We start from the raw sequence: 20,070 nt of genomic DNA, 5'->3' as shown, positions 1-20,070 counted from the left end.
CCAGAGGCATTTAGAGACCGTGACAATGTTTCCACCACCTAATACACCATCACTGTTATATCACGGGATGAGGAGGTATGAGGAGAGAGGATAAGAAAGAGGAGAGGAGAATCTCTCGTTAATTCAATCTCAAATACCTGTCTGATCACATAACGCGTTTCTCTTTAAGCTCCCGGAGAGCCTGACTAGAGAATGAAATGTTTTATAACCCGGAGAGAAAGCACCCCTCCAAAGCAGTTGGTTCTGCTCTACAACACCACTGAAATATTTAACAGGAAATAAAATAGTGGGTTTCTGGAAAACTCTGGAGTAACCACAACACAGGATATGTTAGAGAATGTCTCTGATACATAACAGCACAGAAGGCAAACAAGGACACACGGAGCTATGGCATCATATTACACTCAGTAAGTGGCCATCTTACACACATCAATGTCCATTAAGCACAGTGAGAGAGAAACTGACTGTACGGAGGTGGAGGAGAGAGGAAGGAAGTAAAGAAATGGAAGACTTGAGAGTGAGGTGAGAAGAGGCAGAAAGAGATTGAGAGAGAGAGACAGAGAGAGAGAGCAATAGAGAGAAAGAGGGGTTGGAGAGGCACCCTACCTTGTGCGATCTGAGATGAAACAAAGTTCTTGATGAGTTTGTCTGTGGCCTGGGTGTAGAGGGACAGGGCGTAGTGTAGAGACAACAGGTCAGGACTCTTTTCCAGGAAGGTATTTTTCAGACCCACCCCTCCAGCATGGAAGTATTGCTACAGTAAGGCAGAGAGAGAGCGAAGGAGGGAGAGAAAGAGAACGGGAGAGAGGGGGAGAGAGAGAAAGAGAGAGGGAGAGAGAGAAAGAGAGCAGGAGAGAGAGAGAAAGAGAGAGAGAGGGAAAGAGAAAGAGAGAGAGAGAGGACACAGAGTCCGACTATAGTTGTTTCCAAACTAGGCTGAAGTGTGTTGAGTGTGCACTACAAAACCCACACCCGTATGTCCTTGAAATAAATGACATGCAGATACATTTCAGACATTATACAGACATTTCAATCCTACTACTTAATTTTTCTGAAAGCCACACCTTGACGTTTCCTGATACACGACTATGTTAGCACACTATGGTTTCGTACTCCATAGGCATACTATACTCAGGCTGAGAAGTAGTTGCCATTGGCTCACTGACAAGCCCTTATTCAAATGACCATTATAAATAATCCGCATTTACCTCAGCTTAATCTGCCTTAAATCACACTACACAGGAAACCTTCACAAACTGAATCACAGACCTGTCTGCTACAGTTAGACAAGACATGGCTGGGAAAATGAGTCTTTCATACATCTTGAAAATATTTTTTCTAGATTAGGGTTGTTTAACTGTACTAGCCTAAAGCCAACACTTTTACTGACTTCAATGGAAGGCCTAAAATGACCACTCTATTCATAATACAATATGATGTATATTTTAAAAAGTCATAGTTGATCAGGTCAAAGTGTGTTTGTGTGTGCGTATATGTGTGTGTGTATGTGTGTATGTTTGTGTGACTGTAGCTTAGGTTCAGGAGAAAGACAGTAGTTTTGGGTTGTACCTTGATGGTGTCCAGGGCCAGTTCTATCACAGCACACTGTTTAGGGGACAGGGCTTTGGCCTCCTCACGACCCATGTGCTCCTGAGAAACAAACATATAGACAGGTTAACAACACAAAGAAATAACTCTTAAATGCAGATCGTATTAAATACAAAACTCTTAAATGCAGACAGTACTAATGTGGCGCGAGACAAGATGTGTGGTACCTTTATCTTGGAGAGCTGTCCCAGCTGCTTGGCAGCATTGGAGATGAGCTGAGTTCCCTAGAGGCGAGCAGAGGCAAAAACAGAGGGAAGAGGACTTCATTATGATCACAACACGGGGTAGCAGTCACACAGATTACCGTCATGTCACAAAAGACGGACAATTGTCACATTCACACTCCAAAACTCCCTCAACACCTTAAAGGACTTTCAGAAATACTAGCTGTCATACTGGTCATTATCTTTTTCACACACACACACACACACACACACACACACACACACACACACACACACACACACACACACACACAGAGAAGACAGGAGCTCAGCTTATTGTAAGTAAGAGCACACACACAGAGAGACACACACGCACACAATACACATTCACACAGAGAGTAAATGCAGAGGTTCAACCAAGCCAGCAAGCCCACAGCCTTCGCAGTAGCACTGTATGATATATCCTGTATCTATGATGACTCTGTGATACTCTGTTAGCAGAATATACCACTAAGTGCCCCACACAGCACCCATCACTCTGCGGTTACATCTTATCTCTAAGAGAACACTCTTCAAATAGAGAACAGACAAAACAAACAAATCCTTATACTCCTACGAAAAGACAACACCAAGAAGGGTTCCACTCTCATCTCATAAATGTGGCTTATCAAATCATTTATGCCATCATGGACGTTCAATGCAAGTCGGTTGAGGAACAGCGGTCATGGTCAGGCAACGAGCAAACAGCAGTCCTGTCCTTTGGGGTGTTTGTTAGTGTGCTAACGGTGTGTACTGTAACGTCAATGCTCCATGTGTCCAATAGTAGTTGAGCTGTGTGGAGGCTCGGATACAGGTAGCTCCAGGTACGTCTACAGGGGGTGGATTACAACAGACAGAACAGTACGAGAATCTGGCAAAGAGGAAAAGAGAGAAAAGATCGCTTCCACTGCTTTGAATATGACAGACAGGCGAGAAAAAAACGGAGAAAAGAGATATTGAGCTAGAGTGGGTTTAGTCCTTACATCACTGTGACAAGCAAGCTTCACCCTCCCCTGTAAAGAGAGGACATTGGTTAATACTTCAGGAAGGGTCCTGGCCCCACAGTTTGATTGGCTGACTGACTAATGGAGCGGACATCTTAGTAACTGTCCGTCTGCTAGGCTAATGGATATGGTTCAAAGCCAATCAGTCCTAATTTCTAATGAGTCAGATAATGTAATCCAGCAAAATCTACAGATCAAAATCGATGGATCAACATAATGTAATCCAGAGGTCTATGTTTTGTCATTGTCATGTTTTCATCATTTATCATTGAGCAGTCTTGGTAATGAGCCCATTCTAGCTTCAGATAAAGACGGAAGGCCACTGACGGCCAGAAACATCTCCACCAGAGATCAAACATTGAAAAAATATTTTTTTTTAACCTCTCTGGGGTAGGCGGGACGGTTGCATAAAAATCGAACTTTCATTAAATCACACATGATACCAAATTAAAACTACACTCGTTGTGAATCCAGCCAACATGTCAGATTTCAAAAAGGCTTTTCGGCGAAAGCACAAGATGCTATTATCTGATGACAGCACAACAGTAAACAAAGAGATAGCAGCATATTTCAACTCTGCAGGCGCGACACAAAACGCAGAAATAAAATATGAATCATGCCTTACCTTTGACGAGCTTCTTTTGTTGGCACTCCAATGTGTCCCATAAACATCACAAATGGTCCTTTTGTCCGATTAATTCCGTCGATACATATCCAAAATGTCCATTTATTTGGCGCATTTGATCCAGAAAAACACAGCTTCCAACTTGCGCAACGTCAATACATAATGTCTCAAAAGTTACCTGTAAATTTTGCCAAAACATTTCAAACTACTTTTGTAGTACAACTTTAGGTATTTTTAAACATTAATAATCGATCAAATTGAAGACGATGATCTGTGTTCAATACAGGAAGACAACAAACTGACTATACTTTTCGAGTCATGCGCCTCTCTCAAAAAGTCCACTTCAAGTGACAGTCATTCAATATGGCCGTACTTTTAAAGACTGGTGACATCCAGTGGAAGCGGTGGGAACTGCAAACAAGTCCCTTAGAAATCTGGTTTCCCAGGCCTGCCGGGTGGCGCAGTGGTTAAGGGTGCTGTACTGCAGCGCCAGCTGCGCCATCAGAGACTCTGGGTTCGCGCCCAGGCTCTGTCGTAACCGGCCGCGACCGGGAGGTCCGTGGGGCGTCGCACAATTGGCCTAGCGTCGTCCGGGTTAGGGAGGGCTTGGTCGGTAGGGATGTCCTTGTCTCATCGCGCACCAGCGACTCCTGTGGCGGGCCGGGCGCCAGGTGCACGGTGTTTCCTCCGACACATTAGTGCGGCTGGCTTCCGGGTTGGATGCGCGCTGTGTTAAGAAGCAGTGCAGCTTGGGTTGTGTATCGGAGGACGTTTGTCTCTCCCGAGCCCGTACGGGAGTTGTAGCGATGAGACAAGATAGTAGCTACTAAAACAATTGGATACCACGAAATTGGGGAGAAAAAGGGCTAAAAAAAGCAGAAGTGGGTTCTCAGACATACAGTAACAGTCAACAGTTTGGACACATGTCATGTCATGTCATGTCATGTCCTCCGATACACAACCCAAGCTCATTCAAGGGTTTTTCTTTATTTTTACTATTTTATACATTGTAGAATAATAGTGAAAACATCAAAACTATGGAACAACACATGGAATCATGTAGTATTTTGAAAGTTTGAAAGTTTCTTCAAGTGCCGTCGCAAAAACCATCAAGCACTATGATGAAACTGGCTCTCATGAGAACCGCCACAGGAAAGGAAGACCCAGAGTTACCTCTGCTGCAGAGGATAAGTTCATTACAGTTAACTACACCTCAGATTCCAGCCCAAATAAATGATTCACAGAGTTCAAGTAACAGACACATCTCAACATCAACTGTTAAGAAGAGACTGCGTTAATCAAGCCTTCATGGTCGATTTGTTGCAAAGAAACCACTACTAAAGGACACCAATAAAAAGAAGAGCCTTGCTTGGACCAAGAAACACGAGCAATGGACATTAGACTGGTGGAAATCTGTCCTTTGGCCTGATGAGTCCCAATGTGAGATTTTTGGTTCCAACCGCCGTGTGTTTGAGAGACGCAGAGTAGGTGAACAGATGATCTCTGTATGTGTGGTTCCCACCATGAAGCATGGGGGAGGAGGTGTGATGGTGTGGGGGAGCTTTGCACGTGACACTGTCAGTGATTTAGTTAGAATTCAAGGCACACTTAACCAGCATGGCTACCACAGCATTCTGCAGTGATATGGCATCCCATCTGGTTTGCCCTTAGTGGGACTATCATTTGTTTTTCAACAGGACAATGACCCAAAACACACCTCCAGGCTGTGTAAGGGCTTTTTGACCAAGGAGGAGAGTGATGGATTGCAATGAGTTGCAAGGAGGAGAGTGATGAGACCAATTCTTATTGCTTTTAGCCGCACCCTTATTCTACTCCTCCTATGTTCCTCTGGCGATGTAGAGGTGAATCCAGGCCCTGCAGTGCCTAGCTCCACTCCTATTCCCCAGGCGCTCTCTTTTGACGACTTCTGTAACCGTAATAGCCTTGGTTTCATGCATGTTAACATTAGAAGCCTCCTCCCTAAGTTTGTTCTATTCACTGCTTTAGCACACTCTGCCAACCCGGATGTTCTAGCTGTGTCTGAATCCTGGCTTAGGAAGACCACCAAAAATTCAGACATTTTAATTCCAAACTACAACATTTTCAGACAAGATAGAACTGCCAAAGGGGGCGGTGTTGCAATCTACTGCAAAGATAGCCTGCAGAGTTCTGTCCTACTATCCAGGTCTGTACCCAAACAATTTGAACTTCTACTTTTAAAAATCCACCTCTCTAAAAACAAGTCTCTCACCGTTGCCGCCTGCTATAGACCACCCTCTGCCCCCAGCTGTGCTCTGGACACCATATGTGAACTGATTGCCCCCCATCTATCTTCAGAGCTCGTGCTGCTAGGCGACCTAAACTGGAACATGCTTAACACCCCAGCCATCCTACAATCTAAACTTGATGCCCTCAATCTCACACAAATTATCAATGAACCTACCAGGTACCTCCCCAAAGCCTTAAACACGGGCACCCTCATAGATATCATCCTAACCAACTTCCCCTCTAAATACACCTCTGCTGTCTTCAACCAAGATCTCAGCGATCACTGCCTCATTGCCTGCATCCGTAATGGGTCAGCGGTCAAATTACCTCCTCTCATCACTGTAAAACGCTCCCTGAAACACTTCAGCGAGCAGGCCTTTCTAATCGACCTGGCCGGGGTATCCTGGAAGGATATTGACCTCACCCGTCAGTAGAGGGTGCCTGGATATTTAAAAAAAATGCCTACCTAACCATCTTAAATAAACATGCCCCATTCTCCCCAGACCTGACTGCCCTTAACCAACACAAAAACATCCTATGGCGTTCTGCATTAGCATCGAACAGCCCCCGTGATATGCAGCTGTTCAGGGAAGCTAGAAACCATTATACACAGGCAGTTAGAAAAGCCAAGGCTAGCTTTTTCAAGCAGAAATTTGCTTCTTGCAACACTAACTCAAAAAAGTTCTGGGACACTGTAAAGTCCATGGAGAATAAGAACACCTCCTCCCAGCTGCCCACTGCACTGAAGATAGGAAACACTGTCACCACTGATAAATCCACCATAATTGAACATTTCAATAAGCATTTTTCTACTGCTGGCCATGCTTTCCACCTGGCTACTCCTACCCCTGTCAACAGCACCTGCACCCCCAACAGCAACTCGCCCAAGCCTTCCCAATTTCTCCTTCTCCCAAATCCATTCAGCTGATGTTCTGAAAGAGCTGCAAAATCTGGACCCCTACAAATCAGCCGGGCTAGACAATCTGGACCCTTTCTTTCTAAAATTATCTGCCGAAATTGTTGCCACCCCTATTACTAGCCTGTTCAACCTCTCTTTCGTGTCTGAGATTCCCAAAGATTGGAAAGCAGCTGCGGTCAACCCCCTCTTTAAAGGGGGGGACACTCTTGACCCAAACTGCTACAGACCTATATCTATCCTACCATGCCTTTCTAAGGTCTTCGAAAGCCAAGTCAACAAACAGATTACCGACCATTTCGAATCTCACCATACCTTCTCTGCTATGCAATCTGGTTTCAGAGCTGGTCATGGGTGCACCTCAGCCACGCTCAAGGTCCTAAACGATATCTTAACCGCCATCGATTAGAAACATTACTGTGCAGCCGTATTCATTGATCTGGCCAAGGCTTTCGACTCTGTCAATCACCACATCCTCATCGGCAGACTCAACAGCCTTGGTTTCTCAAATGATTGCCTCGCCTGGTTCACCAACTACTTCTCTGATAGAGTTCAGTGTGTCAAATCGGAGGGTCTGTTGTCCGGACCTCTGGCAGTCTCTATGGGGGTGCCACAGGGTTCAATTCTTGGACCGACTCTCTTCTCTGTATACATCAATGAGGTCGCTCTTGCTGCTGGTGAGTCTCTGATCCACCTCTACGCAGACGACACCATTCTGTATACTTCCGGCCCTTCTTTGGACACTGTGTTAACAACCCTCCAGGCAAGCTTCAATGCCATACAACTCTCCTTCCGTGGCCTCCAATTGCTCTTAAATACAAGTAAAACTAAATGCATGCTCTTCAACCGATCGCTACCTGCACCTACCCGCCTGTCCAACATCACTACTCTGGACGGCTCTGACTTAGAATACGTGGACAACTACAAATACTTAGGTGTCTGGTTAGACTGTAAACTCTCCTTCCAGACCCATATCAAACATCTCCAATCCAAAGTTAAATCTAGAATTGGCTTCCTATTTCGCAACAAAGCATCCTTCACTCATGCTGCCAAACATACCCTTGTAAAACTGACCATCCTACCAATCCTCGACTTTGGCGATGTAATTTACAAAATAGCCTCCAATACCCTACTCAACAAATTGGATGCAGTCTATCACAGTGCAATCCGTTTTGTCACCAAAGCCCCATATACTACCCACCATTGCGACCTGTACGCTCTCGTTGGCTGGCCCTCGCTTCATACTCGTCGCCAAACCCACTGGCTCCATGTCATCTACAAGACCCTGCTAGGTAAAGTCCCCCCTTATCTCAGCTCGCTGGTCACCATAGCATCTCCCACCTGTAGCACACGCTCCAGCAGGTATATCTCTCTAGTCACCCCCAAAACCAATTCTTTCTTTGGCCGCCTCTCTTTCCAGTTCTCTGCTGCCAATGACTGGAACGAACTACAAAAATCTCTGAAACTGGAAACACTTATCTCCCTCACTAGCTTTAAGCACCAACTGTCAGAGCAGCTCACAGATTACTGCACCTGTACATAGCCCACCTATAATTTAGCCCAAACAACTACCTCTTTCCCAACTGTATTTCATTTATTTATTTATTTTGCTCCTTTGCACCCCATTATTTTTATTTCTACTTTGCACATTCTTCCATTGCAAAACTACCATTCCAGTGTTTTACTTGCTATATTGTATTTACCTTGCCACCATGGCCTTTTTTGCCTTTACCTCCCTTCTCACCTCATTTGCTCACATCGTATATAGACTTGTTTATACTGTATTATTGACTGCATGTTTGTTTTACTCCATGTGTAACTCTGTGTCGTTGTATATGTCGAACTGCTTTGCTTTATATTGGCCAGGTCGCAATTGTAAATGAGAACTTGTTCTTATCTTGCCTACCTGGTTAACCTCTTAGAGCTCTAGGGGCGCTATTTCATTTTTGGATAAAAAACGTTCCCGTTTTAAGCGCGATATTTTGTCACGAAAAGATGCTCGACTATGCATATTCTTGACAGTTTTGGAAAGAAAACACTCTGAAGTTTCAGAATTAAGGTTAAATAAAGGTAAAATAAATAAATAAAAATAAATCAGATGACCTGGCCTCCACAATCACCTGGCCTCCACAATCACCTGACCTCAACCCAATTGAGATGGTTTAGGATGAGTAGGACCTCAGAGTGAAGGGAAAGCAGCCAACAAGTGCTCAGCATATGTGGGAACTCCTTCAAGACTGTTGGAAAAGCATTACAGGTGAAGATGGTTGAGAGAATGCCAAGAGTGTGCAAAGCTGTCATCAAGGCAAAGGGTGGCTACTTTGAATAATCTCAAATATAAAATATATTTAGATTTGTTTTTACACTTTTGTGGTAACTACATAGTTTTGATGTCTTCACTATTCTATTCTACAATGTAGAAAATAGTCAAAATAAAGAAAAACCTTTGATTGAGTAGATGTGTCCAAACGGTTGACTGTTACTGTATGTCTACTGTATGTGTATGTGTGTGTCACCAGTACTAACCCCCACTTCTGGTATAGACCAGCGATGGTGAAAGTATATACCTTAGCTTATCGCTATGCTATTATGACTATCATTCTACAACAACAGAACATGGAACCAAACCAGGACAGATCAACACAGCAGGCCTGCAGAGACATACTGGGAGAATTACTACAGGGGAGTTGGGATAGGGGCAGGCACCAGGTATTAAGCCACAATGCCAGAGTCACACAGAAAGGGAACCCTGGGACAATATGCAAGAGAAGAACAAGGCAATATTGGGGGTGGAGCAGGGCAAAGGGCAGTAGGAGGCAGGGGGGCGTCCGATTGGTGGGTTCGTATGGGGGAGAGTGGGGCCTTCTCTGAGTCAGTCAGGAATGCACCATGCAGCTGTCACCTCAGAGAGAGAGACAGAGGTAGAGGAGGACAGGAGAAGAGAGGAGGACAGGAGAAGAGAGGAGAACAGAGAGAGGAGAGGAACAACAGAGCAGGTGGAAGACAGAGAGACAGATAGGAGGAGTGAGGATGTGGGGGTCAAAGGGGAGACAGTTTGCAGCCACATATAGCAGAGGACTGACCATCCTTCACTAACGAACTGTGGGACAGACAGACACAATGACACGCAGGATGTACCGTACTTACAATCATCTGTGGAGGAAGAGCAGTGGCAGTAGGATGTAATAACCAGATAGGAGGGTCAGTGATGCTGCACGGAGCCCCAGATCAATCCTCCAAGCAGCAGTAATACACATATCAAATGGATAGGAGAGAGGGACAGAGTAACCTACACTACTGAGACTGGAACTGTAACACCCCCTCTGTCTCTGCCCCTGTGGGACAAACCCACACTAGGCGGGTCTAACTGATAGAGATACAGGGCAACCATGCTACTATAGAATGATGTGAGGCTCTTTTGTTACCAAACAAAAATGACAACAGACATATCAAAAGCAAAATAAATATACCGGCTGCTGTCCAACATGAAAGGCTCAACAGTTGTATCAATGTCACTGTTGAGTTGGAAGTAGTTGAGTTTAGATGTTAGTTTGTGACTAGGAGCACCATCCTGGAGAATAGGGTTAGAATGACATTGTGCACTCCTTCCCATTTCCACTTTTGGGTTTCACCAAAATCTATGGAGTGAATGAAAGATTGAGGGTCTTTTTGTATGTGGCCTGGGGGCTGGGGAGAGGGGTATATCATTAATTAATAATCACTAATCAGATATATTATTATACAGTCACTTGTAAGCATCTTATAATGTAGACAAAATGTCTGCCATCTATCTCAGCCCTACTTCTTCCCTGTCTAATGACTGTCCTGGCTGCTCACTGTGTGCATATGTGGGAGAGTTTGTTGTCTAAATACTATACTCAGAACAGATAAAATATTCATTATAAACTGGGTGGTTCGAGCACTGAACGCTGATTTTCTGACCACTGTGGTATATCAGACCGTATACCACGGTTATGACAAAACATTTATTTTTACTGCTCTAATTACAGTATGTTGGCAACCAATTTATAATAGCAATAAGGCACCTCAGGGGTTGTGACATTATGGCCAATATACCATGGCTAAGGGCTGTGTCCAGGCACTCCACGTTGCATCGTGCTTAAAAGCAGCCCTTAGTCGTGGTATATTGGCCATATAGCACACCTCCTCGGCCCTTATTGCTTAAATATATCTCCCTCACATACCACATATCAGAGCATGAATCCCTTGAATAAACATAACTCTGATCTGTGTTGGTTCTCATCCCATACTGAGAAGTGGTGTGTGCCTGTGTAGCAGTTGGTAGTGTGGGCTGTGTGTGTGTGTATCAAAGAATGTGTGACTACAGGCATGTGAGTGTGTGTGACTGCGTGCATGTGAGTGTGTGTGACTGCGTGCATGTGAGTGTATGTGACTGCAGGCATGTGAGTGTATGTGACTGCAGGCATGTGAGTGTGACTGTGTTAATTTTGAGTGTATGTGACTGCAGGCATGTGAGTGTATGTGACTGCAGGCATGTGAGTGTGACTGTGTTCATTTTGAGTGTGTGTGACTGCAGGCATGTGAGTGTATGTGACTGCAGGCATGTGAGTGTGACTGTGTTAATTTTGAGTGTATGTGACTGCAGGCATGTGAGTGTATGTGACTACAGGCATGTGAGTGTGTGTGACTGCGTGCATGTGAGTGACTGCGTGCATGTGAGTGTGAGTGACTGCGTGCATGTGTGCATGAATATTTGCATGCTCAGAAGGGTGTGTGTTCGTACCGTCTGGTCGGTGAGAGGGGGCAGGACGATGGTCCTCTCCATAGTGTTCATCACCAGTTTCCACAGCTCCTTCAGAACACGTTTCAGCACCGTCTTTTCACAGATCTTAGCAAACAGCGTCAGGCTGGCAGAAGACAGAGCGAAGGTAGAGGAAGGAAGGAAGGAAGGAAGGAAGGAAGGAAGGAAGGAAGGAAGGAAGGAAGGAAGGAAGGAAGGAAGGAAGGAAGGAAGGAAGGAAGGAAGGAAGGAAGGAAGGAAGGAAATAATGAGCGACAGAAGGGAGTCCAACAGCGCACCAGCCAAGAATTGACAAGAAATGGTGTTCAAACCGAAAGAGAAGAGAGAGAGAGAGATGACAGAGGAGACACAGAGAGAGATGACAGAGGAGACACAGAGAGAGATGACAGAGGAGACACAGAGAGAGATGACAGAGGAGACACAGAGAGAGATGACAGAGGAGACACAGAGAGAGATGACAGAGGAGACACAGAGAGAGATGACAGAGACACAGAGAGAGATGACAGAGGAGACACAGAGAGAGATGACAGAGACACAGAGAGAGATGACAGAGGAGACACAGAGAGAGATGACAGAGGAGACACAGAGAGAGATGACAGAGACACAGAGAGAGATGACAGAGGAGACACAGAGAGAGATGACAGAGACACAGAGAGAGATGACAGAGACACAGAGAGAGATGACAGAGGAGACACAGAGAGAGATGACAGAGGAGACACAGAGAGAGATGACAGAGGAGACACAGAGAGAGATGACAGAGGAGACACAGAGAGAGATGACAGAGGAGACACAGAGAGAGATGACAGAGGAGACACAGAGAGAGATGACAGAGGAGACACAGAGAGAGATGACAGAGACACAGAGAGAGATGACAGAGGAGACACAGAGAGAGATGACAGAGGAGACACAGAGAGAGATGACAGAGGAGACACAGAGAGAGATGACAGAGACACAGAGAGAGATGACAGAGACACAGAGAGAGATGACAGAGACACAGAGAGAGATGACAGAGACACAGAGAGAGATGACAGAGACACAGAGAGAGATGACAGAGGAGACACAGAGAGAGATGACAGAGGAGACACAGAGAGAGATGACAGAGACACAGAGAGAGATGACAGAGGAGACACAGAGAGAGATGACAGAGGAGACACAGAGAGAGATGACAGAGACACAGAGAGAGATGACAGAGGAGACACAGAGAGAGATGACAGAGGAGACACAGAGAGAGATGACAGAGGAGACACAGAGAGAGATGACAGAGACACAGAGAGAGATGACAGAGGAGACACAGAGAGAGATGACAGAGGAGACACAGAGAGAGATGACAGAGGAGACACAGAGAGAGATGACAGAGACACAGAGAGAGATGACAGAGACACAGAGAGAGATGACAGAGACACAGAGAGAGATGACAGAGGAGACACAGAGAGAGATGACAGAGGAGACACAGAGAGAGATGACAGAGACACAGAGAGAGATGACAGAGGAGACACAGAGAGAGATGACAGAGGAGACACAGAGAGAGATGACAGAGACACAGAGAGAGATGACAGAGACACAGAGAGAGATGACAGAGACACAGAGAGAGATGACAGAGGAGACACAGAGAGAGATGACAGAGGAGACACAGAGAGAGATGACAGAGACACAGAGAGAGATGACAGAGACACAGAGAGAGATGACAGAGGAGACACAGAGAGAGATGACAGAGACACAGAGAGAGATGACAGAGGAGACACAGAGAGAGATGACAGAGGAGACACAGAGAGAGATGACAGAGACACAGAGAGAGATGACAGAGGAGACACAGAGAGAGATGACAGAGGAGACACAGAGAGAGATGACAGAGACACAGAGAGAGATGACAGAGGAGACACAGAGAGAGATGACAGAGACACAGAGAGAGATGACAGAGACACAGAGAGAGATGACAGAGACACAGAGAGAGATGACAGAGGAGACACAGAGAGAGATGACAGAGGAGACACAGAGATAGATGACAGAGGAGACACAGAGAGAGATGACAGAGACACAGAGAGAGATGACAGAGACACAGAGAGAGATGACAGAGACACAGAGAGAGATGACAGAGACACAGAGAGAGATGACAGAGGAGACACAGAGAGAGATGACAGAGGAGACACAGAGAGAGATGACAGAGGAGACACAGAGAGAGATGACAGAGACACAGAGAGAGATGACAGAGACACAGAGAGAGATGACAGAGGAGACACAGAGAGAGATGACAGAGGAGACACAGAGAGAGATGACAGAGGAGACACAGAGAGAGATGACAGAGAGGACACAGAGAGAGATGACAGAGGAGACACAGAGAGAGATGACAGAGACACAGAGAGAGATGACAGAGACACAGAGAGAGATGACAGAGGAGACACAGAGAGAGATGACAGAGACACAGAGAGAGATGACAGAGGAGACACAGAGAGAGATGACAGAGACACAGAGAGAGATGACAGAGGAGACATAGAGAGAGATGACAGAGACACAGAGAGAGATGACAGAGGAGACACAGAGAGAGATGACAGAGGAGACACAGAGAGAGATGACAGAGGAGACACAGAGAGAGATGACAGAGGAGACACAGAGAGAGATGACAGAGGAGACACAGAGAGAGAGATGACAGAGGAGACACAGAGAGAGATGACAGAGACACAGAGAGAGATGACAGAGACACAGAGAGAGATGACAGAGGAGACACAGAGAGAGATGACAGAGGAGACACAGAGAGAGATGACAGAGGAGACACAGAGAGAGATGACAGAGAGGACACAGAGAGAGATGACAGAGGAGACACAGAGAGAGATGACAGAGGAGACACAGAGAGAAATGACAGAGAGGACACAGAGAGAGATGACAGAGGAGACACAGAGAGAGATGACAGAGGAGACACAGAGAGAGATGACAGAGGAGACACAGAGAGAGATGACAGAGGAGACACAGAGAGAGATGACAGCGAGGACACAGAGAGAGATGACAGAGGAGACACAGAGAGAGATGACAGAGACACAGAGAGAGATGACAGAGGAGACACAGAGAGAGATGACAGAGGAGACACAGAGAGAGGTGACAGAGGAGACACAGAGAGAGATGACAGAGGAGACACAGAGAGAGATGACAAGATTGAAAGAAAAGAAAATAAAGAAATAGAGACTACAGCCAAAAAGGGATTAGCAACATTACAGGACAACTCTCTCTCACTTGCTGTCCAGGAAATCCATGATAGGCTCCAGAACTTTGTCAGCATCCTGGGCCACACTGCTGCAGTTGTTAGCTCCCACGTTGGTCCCCTTCACCTGGCCAAGGATGTCTCCCATTTGCTTCACATTGTCTTCAATCTGTGGCTGAAAACTACACACACACACATAAACACACGAGACATAGAAAGTGACGTAACTAATATCTCAGCTGAAGTGACATAAAAAGGTTAAATGCCATCATTTTGACATATTCGGATGAGACTACGTAGCAAGGAGAGAAAGGCACTGTGATATTAATGAAATATATAGTAGATGGAATGGCTGTTTGCTGCCTCTCTGTTGTCTGACAGTCCCCACCAGTGTGCCTAGCTCACCTGACAGAAAAGATCCTGCTGAGATCATCCATCACAGTGTTTAGCTTCAACTGCAGGTCTTTCAGGAAGTCACTGGCCTCCTTGCACAGCTGAAACACACACACCAATAGATACATGTACACACACCCATCCACGCACACACAAACCCGTCCACGCACACACAAACGCACACCCGTCCACGCACACCCGGACGGACGGACTGACTGATACTGGGGGCAAAAAGGGATATGAGAGCCACTCACATCCTTTCCTCCCATGGCCTCAAACATCCTCTCCAGTTGAACTCTGAGCTGCTGGATGTTGTTGATCAGGATGCATGGCTGCAAATAACACAAAGTCATTGTCCACTACACTATCGAAATACCACACATTTTCATTGAAATGCACAAACACTACACTATACTGATGAGCATCCCCACCCAACATGTGTCACGTCCAGTGATTGGGCACTCACCACTTTCTCCATGTTGACGTAGTTAGCAAAGCACTTGGAGATAATGTCCGAGTAGGATATGAGAACATTGCCAATTGTCTGAGGAGAGAGCAGGGGGAGATAGGAGTATGTCAACCACTGTCTCTGTGACTAGGCTCAGCTTACCATCATGAAGCCATGAATGAAGTGGCTATAGTGTGTAGAATACTGTAGTGTACCTTGGCGAAGCGTTTCATGCAGTTGCCTATGATCTGGGGGTCGGGACACTCCAGCTTGCGGATGATCTCAAAGCTCTGGTTGAGCTGAGAGAAGACATCCACCACGGAGCAGGAGAACAGAGCATGCTCCGAAGTCACCTGGAACTGTAGCGGGAAAGGAGAGAGAGAGAGCATTAAGAGAGAGATGGGAGAAGAGGAGAGAGAGACTGGAGAGAGAGGGAAAAGAGAGGAAAGAGTTTTCCTTAGCACAGCTGAGGGAGAGGAAGGAAGAGAGGGGAAGGAATAGAGGAAGAGGAGAGAGTGGTCCTTAGCAGAGAAGGGGAGAGGAGTAGAGATACCATTATGATTGGAGGACAGAGGCCATTGATTGTTAACATCAGGGGAGAGAGACGGGGGAGGAAGAGAGAGAGATGGTGTCTGGCCTGCTGGACCACTGAGCTTTGAGAGAGTAAATAGATATGCTAGTTGTCCTGAGGACCACTAGGGTCGTTTGCAGCCAGACAGCAGTCCAGACAGACGACCGGGTCAGGTGGGTCTGTCTGTCTGTCTGTCTGTCTGCCTCTAATTGGCAGACAGAGGTGAGTCTGTGGTGGCTCCCCCAGGTGCTACTGGGTAATGAGGGAAGGGCAGCTCCCATTGGTTGGGAACAGAGCTCATTAATCCACAGGCTGGTACAGTCAGACTTTATCTCCCTACCTGAGAAGAGTCTGCACAAATCTCTTTATAGCCTCTGTCTACTTTCTGAGAACATCTCTTTATATTCTAAACTCCCTACTTTCTACTTTGAGCTCGAGTCTCCCCTGCAACATCTGTGCTTCGGCATCCATTGTCTCAGGGAAGTCATTGATGAGTGCTGGAGACGTGTAGGAGAATAAGTCTGCCTGATAACTAGGAGGTTTAGTGAGGAGCTACAAAGGAAGGGATTACTTTCATTCTGCCACAACCAACACAACTTTCATTTTGAGGACATGAGGAGAAGAGTTTACCCCGTCCTTTTTGTCCCTCTCCAGTGCACCATGCAGGAAGTCTCGAGACACTTCCTCGTTCTCGTCCAACCACTGGATGACAAATGGCTCGAACCACCTAGGAGACATCACACGGGGGTGGTTTAATTTGAATCAACCCCACTGGAACTTTTGATTTCAAACTACTTCTGGGGTCTGAGAGAAAACCTGTTGCTGCAGTCCATCTGGAACTGCTTATGGGCTGTGCTGTATAGTACCAGGGAGGTAGTGTGTGAGTGCGTACATGTGTGTATGTGGGAATGTGCCTGCATGCATGCGCGTGTTTTAAGGTGAGTGTGTCATCATGGCACAGGTGGCACTTACGCCGGGTACTCAGGCACACGGCTCTTAAAGAAGGTCAGGTCTCTGCAGTACTCGTTGTATAGCCACTTGACCTTGAAGTGCAGGTTCATGTAATCTGCGCTCTTACACAGCCGGTTATTTTTATGCTCTGAGAGTTGAGCGAGAGATCGAGAGAGAGAGGAAAAGAGAGAAAAGAGAAAAGAGAGAGAGAGTGTGCCATATCTGCTTGCAAAAGCATTATAACAGCCCCATAAAAACAGAAAACAACTGCCAGGACAGATCTAGAACAACAGTGTGGTGAGGTGCAACATTATTCAGTGCTCACCCTCCATGGCGTACTTCATATCCTGAGCAAACAGGTTCCACATCACCTCAGCACTGATTTTACCCACGTTGAGCTCCTGAGGAAACCTGTGCGTGGCAGATGGTAAGAAACAGATACGGAGTTACATATGGATGTAAAGGTGGAGAGAGACAGAGAAAGAGACAGAGAAAGAGAGACAGAGAAAGAGAGACAGAGAAAGAGAGACAGAGAAAGAGAGACAGGGGGAGAGAGACAGAGAAAGAGAGACAGAGAAAGAGAGACAGAGAAAGAGACAGAGAAAGAGAGACAGAGAAAGAGACAGAGAAAGAGAGATAGGGGGAGAGAAACAGAGAAAGAGAGACAGGGGGAGAGACAGAGAAAGAGAGACAGAGAAAGAGAGACCGAGAAAGAGAGACAGGGGGATTAGACAGAGAAAGAGAGACAGAGAGAGAGAAAGAGAGACAGGGGGAGAGAGACAGAGAAAGAGAGACAGAGAAAGAGACAGAGAAAGAGAGACAGAGAAAGAGAGAGAGAAAGAGAGACAGAGAAAGAGACAGAGAAAGAGACAGAGACAGAGAAAGAGACAGAGAAAGGGAGACAGAGAAAGAGACACAGGGGGAGAGAGACAGAGAAAGAGAGACAGGGGGAGAGAGACAGAGAAAGAGACAGGGAAAGAGAGACAGAGAAAGAGAGACAGAGAAAGAGAGACAGAGAAAGAGAGACAGAGAAAGAGAGACATGGGGAGAGAGACAGAGAAAGAGAGACAGAGAAAGAGACAGAGAAAGAGACAGAGAAAGAGAGACAGAGAAAGAGAGACAGGGGGAGAGAGACAGAGAAGGAGAGACAGGGGGAGAGAGACAGAGAAGGAGAGACAGGGGGAGAGAGACAGAGAAAGAGAGACAGGGGGAGAGACAGAGAAAGAGAGACAAGGGGAGAGAGACAGAGAAAGAGAGACAGAGAAAGAGAGACAGAGAAAGAGAGAGAGAAAGAGACAGAGAGACAGAGAAAGAGAGACAGAGAAAGAGAGACCGAGAAAGAGAGACAGAGAAAGAGAGACAGAGAAAGAGAGACCGAGAAAGAGAGACAGAGAAAGAGAGACAGAGAAAGAGAGACCGAGAAAGAGAGACAGGGGGAGAGAGACAGAGAAAGAGACAAGGGGAGAGAGACAGAGAAAGAGAGACAGAGAAAGAGAGACAGAGAAAGAGAGACAGAGAAAGAGAGACAGAGAAGAGAGACAGAGAAAGAGAGACAGAGAAAGAGAGACAGAGAAAGAGAGACAGGGGGAGAGAGACAGAGAAAGAGAGACAGAGAAAGAGAGACAGAGAAAGAGAGACAGAGAAAGAGAGACCGAGAAAGAGAGACAGGGGGAGAGAGACAGAGAAAGAGATAGGGGGAGAGAGACAGAGAAAGAGAGACAGAGAAAGAGAGACAGAGAAAGAGAGACAGAGAAAGAGAGACAGAGAAGAGAGACAGAGAAAGAGAGACAGAGAAAGAGAGACAGAGAAAGAGAGACAGGGGGAGCGAGACAGAGAAAGAGAGACAGAGAAAGAGAGACAGAGAAAGAGAGACAGGGGGAGGGAGAGCGACAGTGAAACTGATATGGTTAGAGAGAGTGACAGACTCACTGGTTTAGGCAGGGTGTGTAGGAGTTCTTGTCTTCCTCTATGATGGACACGATGAGGGTGATGAGTTTGGACCAGAAGTCCAGGTTCTTGATGCTGGGACCCTGCTCCTCTGGAACGACCACTCCTAGCTTGGCCTGGACAAAACAACACACTCAGTCACTGGGATACTATCACATGGGCTACTATTGTAGCTACTATTGTAGTTTGTCTGATATATATCGCTTCGCTACCACGCAACTCCAATGATATCTATCTCTTCCCTACCACTCAACTCCAATGATATATATGTCTTCGCTACCACTCAACTCCAATGATATATATATCTTCGCTACCACTCAACTCCAATGATATCTATCTCTTCGCTACTCTAATGAGCTGATGAACCCATCAAATCACATGTAGCAAGTTTAGTGCTTTGAAGAAAGCTGACAAAGTCAGAAAAAAAGTATTCATACCACCGCAGAGGTTCAAACTGAAGAATGAACTGAAGATTCAACAAAATATTGCAAGGAACCTCAAGGTGGAATGTTTTATTCAAAGGAAAAATTAGCTTTTGAAATTCATGAAGGGAGTCGGAATGAATCGCCCCACTTTAATAACGCAAAAACAAGGCTTGTAAATCCATGTAAAAATCCTGTTGAGGCTTGATGGAGACCACCTGAGGTCCTAATGACACGGACAGAGAGAGAGACACACACACACACGCACGCACGCACACCTTCACACAGCACACCTTCACACCCACCCACCCACCCACCCCCACCCACCCACACACACACACACACACACACACACACACATACACACACCGGGTCTGTCTGGTACTCGCGGCTGTAGAGTTCGTGACAGTTGTTGAATATGTATTCGTAGGTGGAGTTGAGACAGGCCTTGACACAGTCCTTCACCACCTGACTGGCTCTAGGGGGACTCTGTAGCTCCTGTACCTGAGGACAGACACACAGACACAGACAGATTGAGAAGTTACTGAAACTGGGAAAGCCCATACAACCACACCGGGTCAAAGAAACTCAGTGAATGAAGATGCATGTTTGAAAAGAGCATGTAGTGTAGCGATACTGTACAGTGTAAACAAGAATGGATACATGTGGTACCAAACAGAGCAAAGTAGAGGTGATCCAAGGAGCGGATGGAGTGAAATGAAAGAGAAGAGAGAGAGAAGA

The 20,070-nt window shown here is 46.1% G+C and overlaps 1 protein-coding gene across 1 annotated transcript in view; it reads right to left on the bottom strand.

The window, feature by feature from the left end:
- Nucleotides 1-20,070, bottom strand: part of LOC110522750 (protein unc-13 homolog A) — an 87,132-nt gene that overhangs the window by 8,677 nt on the left and 58,385 nt on the right. The window contains exons 26-39 of the mRNA XM_036969182.1: nt 19,699-19,833; nt 18,890-19,023; nt 17,286-17,371; nt 16,982-17,108; nt 16,640-16,736; nt 15,654-15,797; nt 15,457-15,534; nt 15,245-15,322; nt 15,003-15,091; nt 14,630-14,779; nt 11,390-11,513; nt 1,776-1,832; nt 1,570-1,650; nt 607-754 (exon numbers count right to left, since the gene is read on the bottom strand). Coding sequence (XP_036825077.1) covers nt 607-754; nt 1,570-1,650; nt 1,776-1,832; nt 11,390-11,513; nt 14,630-14,779; nt 15,003-15,091; nt 15,245-15,322; nt 15,457-15,534; nt 15,654-15,797; nt 16,640-16,736; nt 16,982-17,108; nt 17,286-17,371; nt 18,890-19,023; nt 19,699-19,833 — 1,528 coding nt within the window. The remainder of the gene's footprint in view (nt 1-606; nt 755-1,569; nt 1,651-1,775; nt 1,833-11,389; nt 11,514-14,629; nt 14,780-15,002; nt 15,092-15,244; nt 15,323-15,456; nt 15,535-15,653; nt 15,798-16,639; nt 16,737-16,981; nt 17,109-17,285; nt 17,372-18,889; nt 19,024-19,698; nt 19,834-20,070) is intronic.

Source organism: Oncorhynchus mykiss, chromosome 30 (assembly GCF_013265735.2).
Source record: "Oncorhynchus mykiss isolate Arlee chromosome 30, USDA_OmykA_1.1, whole genome shotgun sequence".
Classification (NCBI taxonomy): Eukaryota; Metazoa; Chordata; class Actinopteri; order Salmoniformes; family Salmonidae; genus Oncorhynchus; species Oncorhynchus mykiss.
Note: the sequence above shows the minus strand (reverse complement) of the source record. Positions and strands in the feature narration are given on the sequence as shown.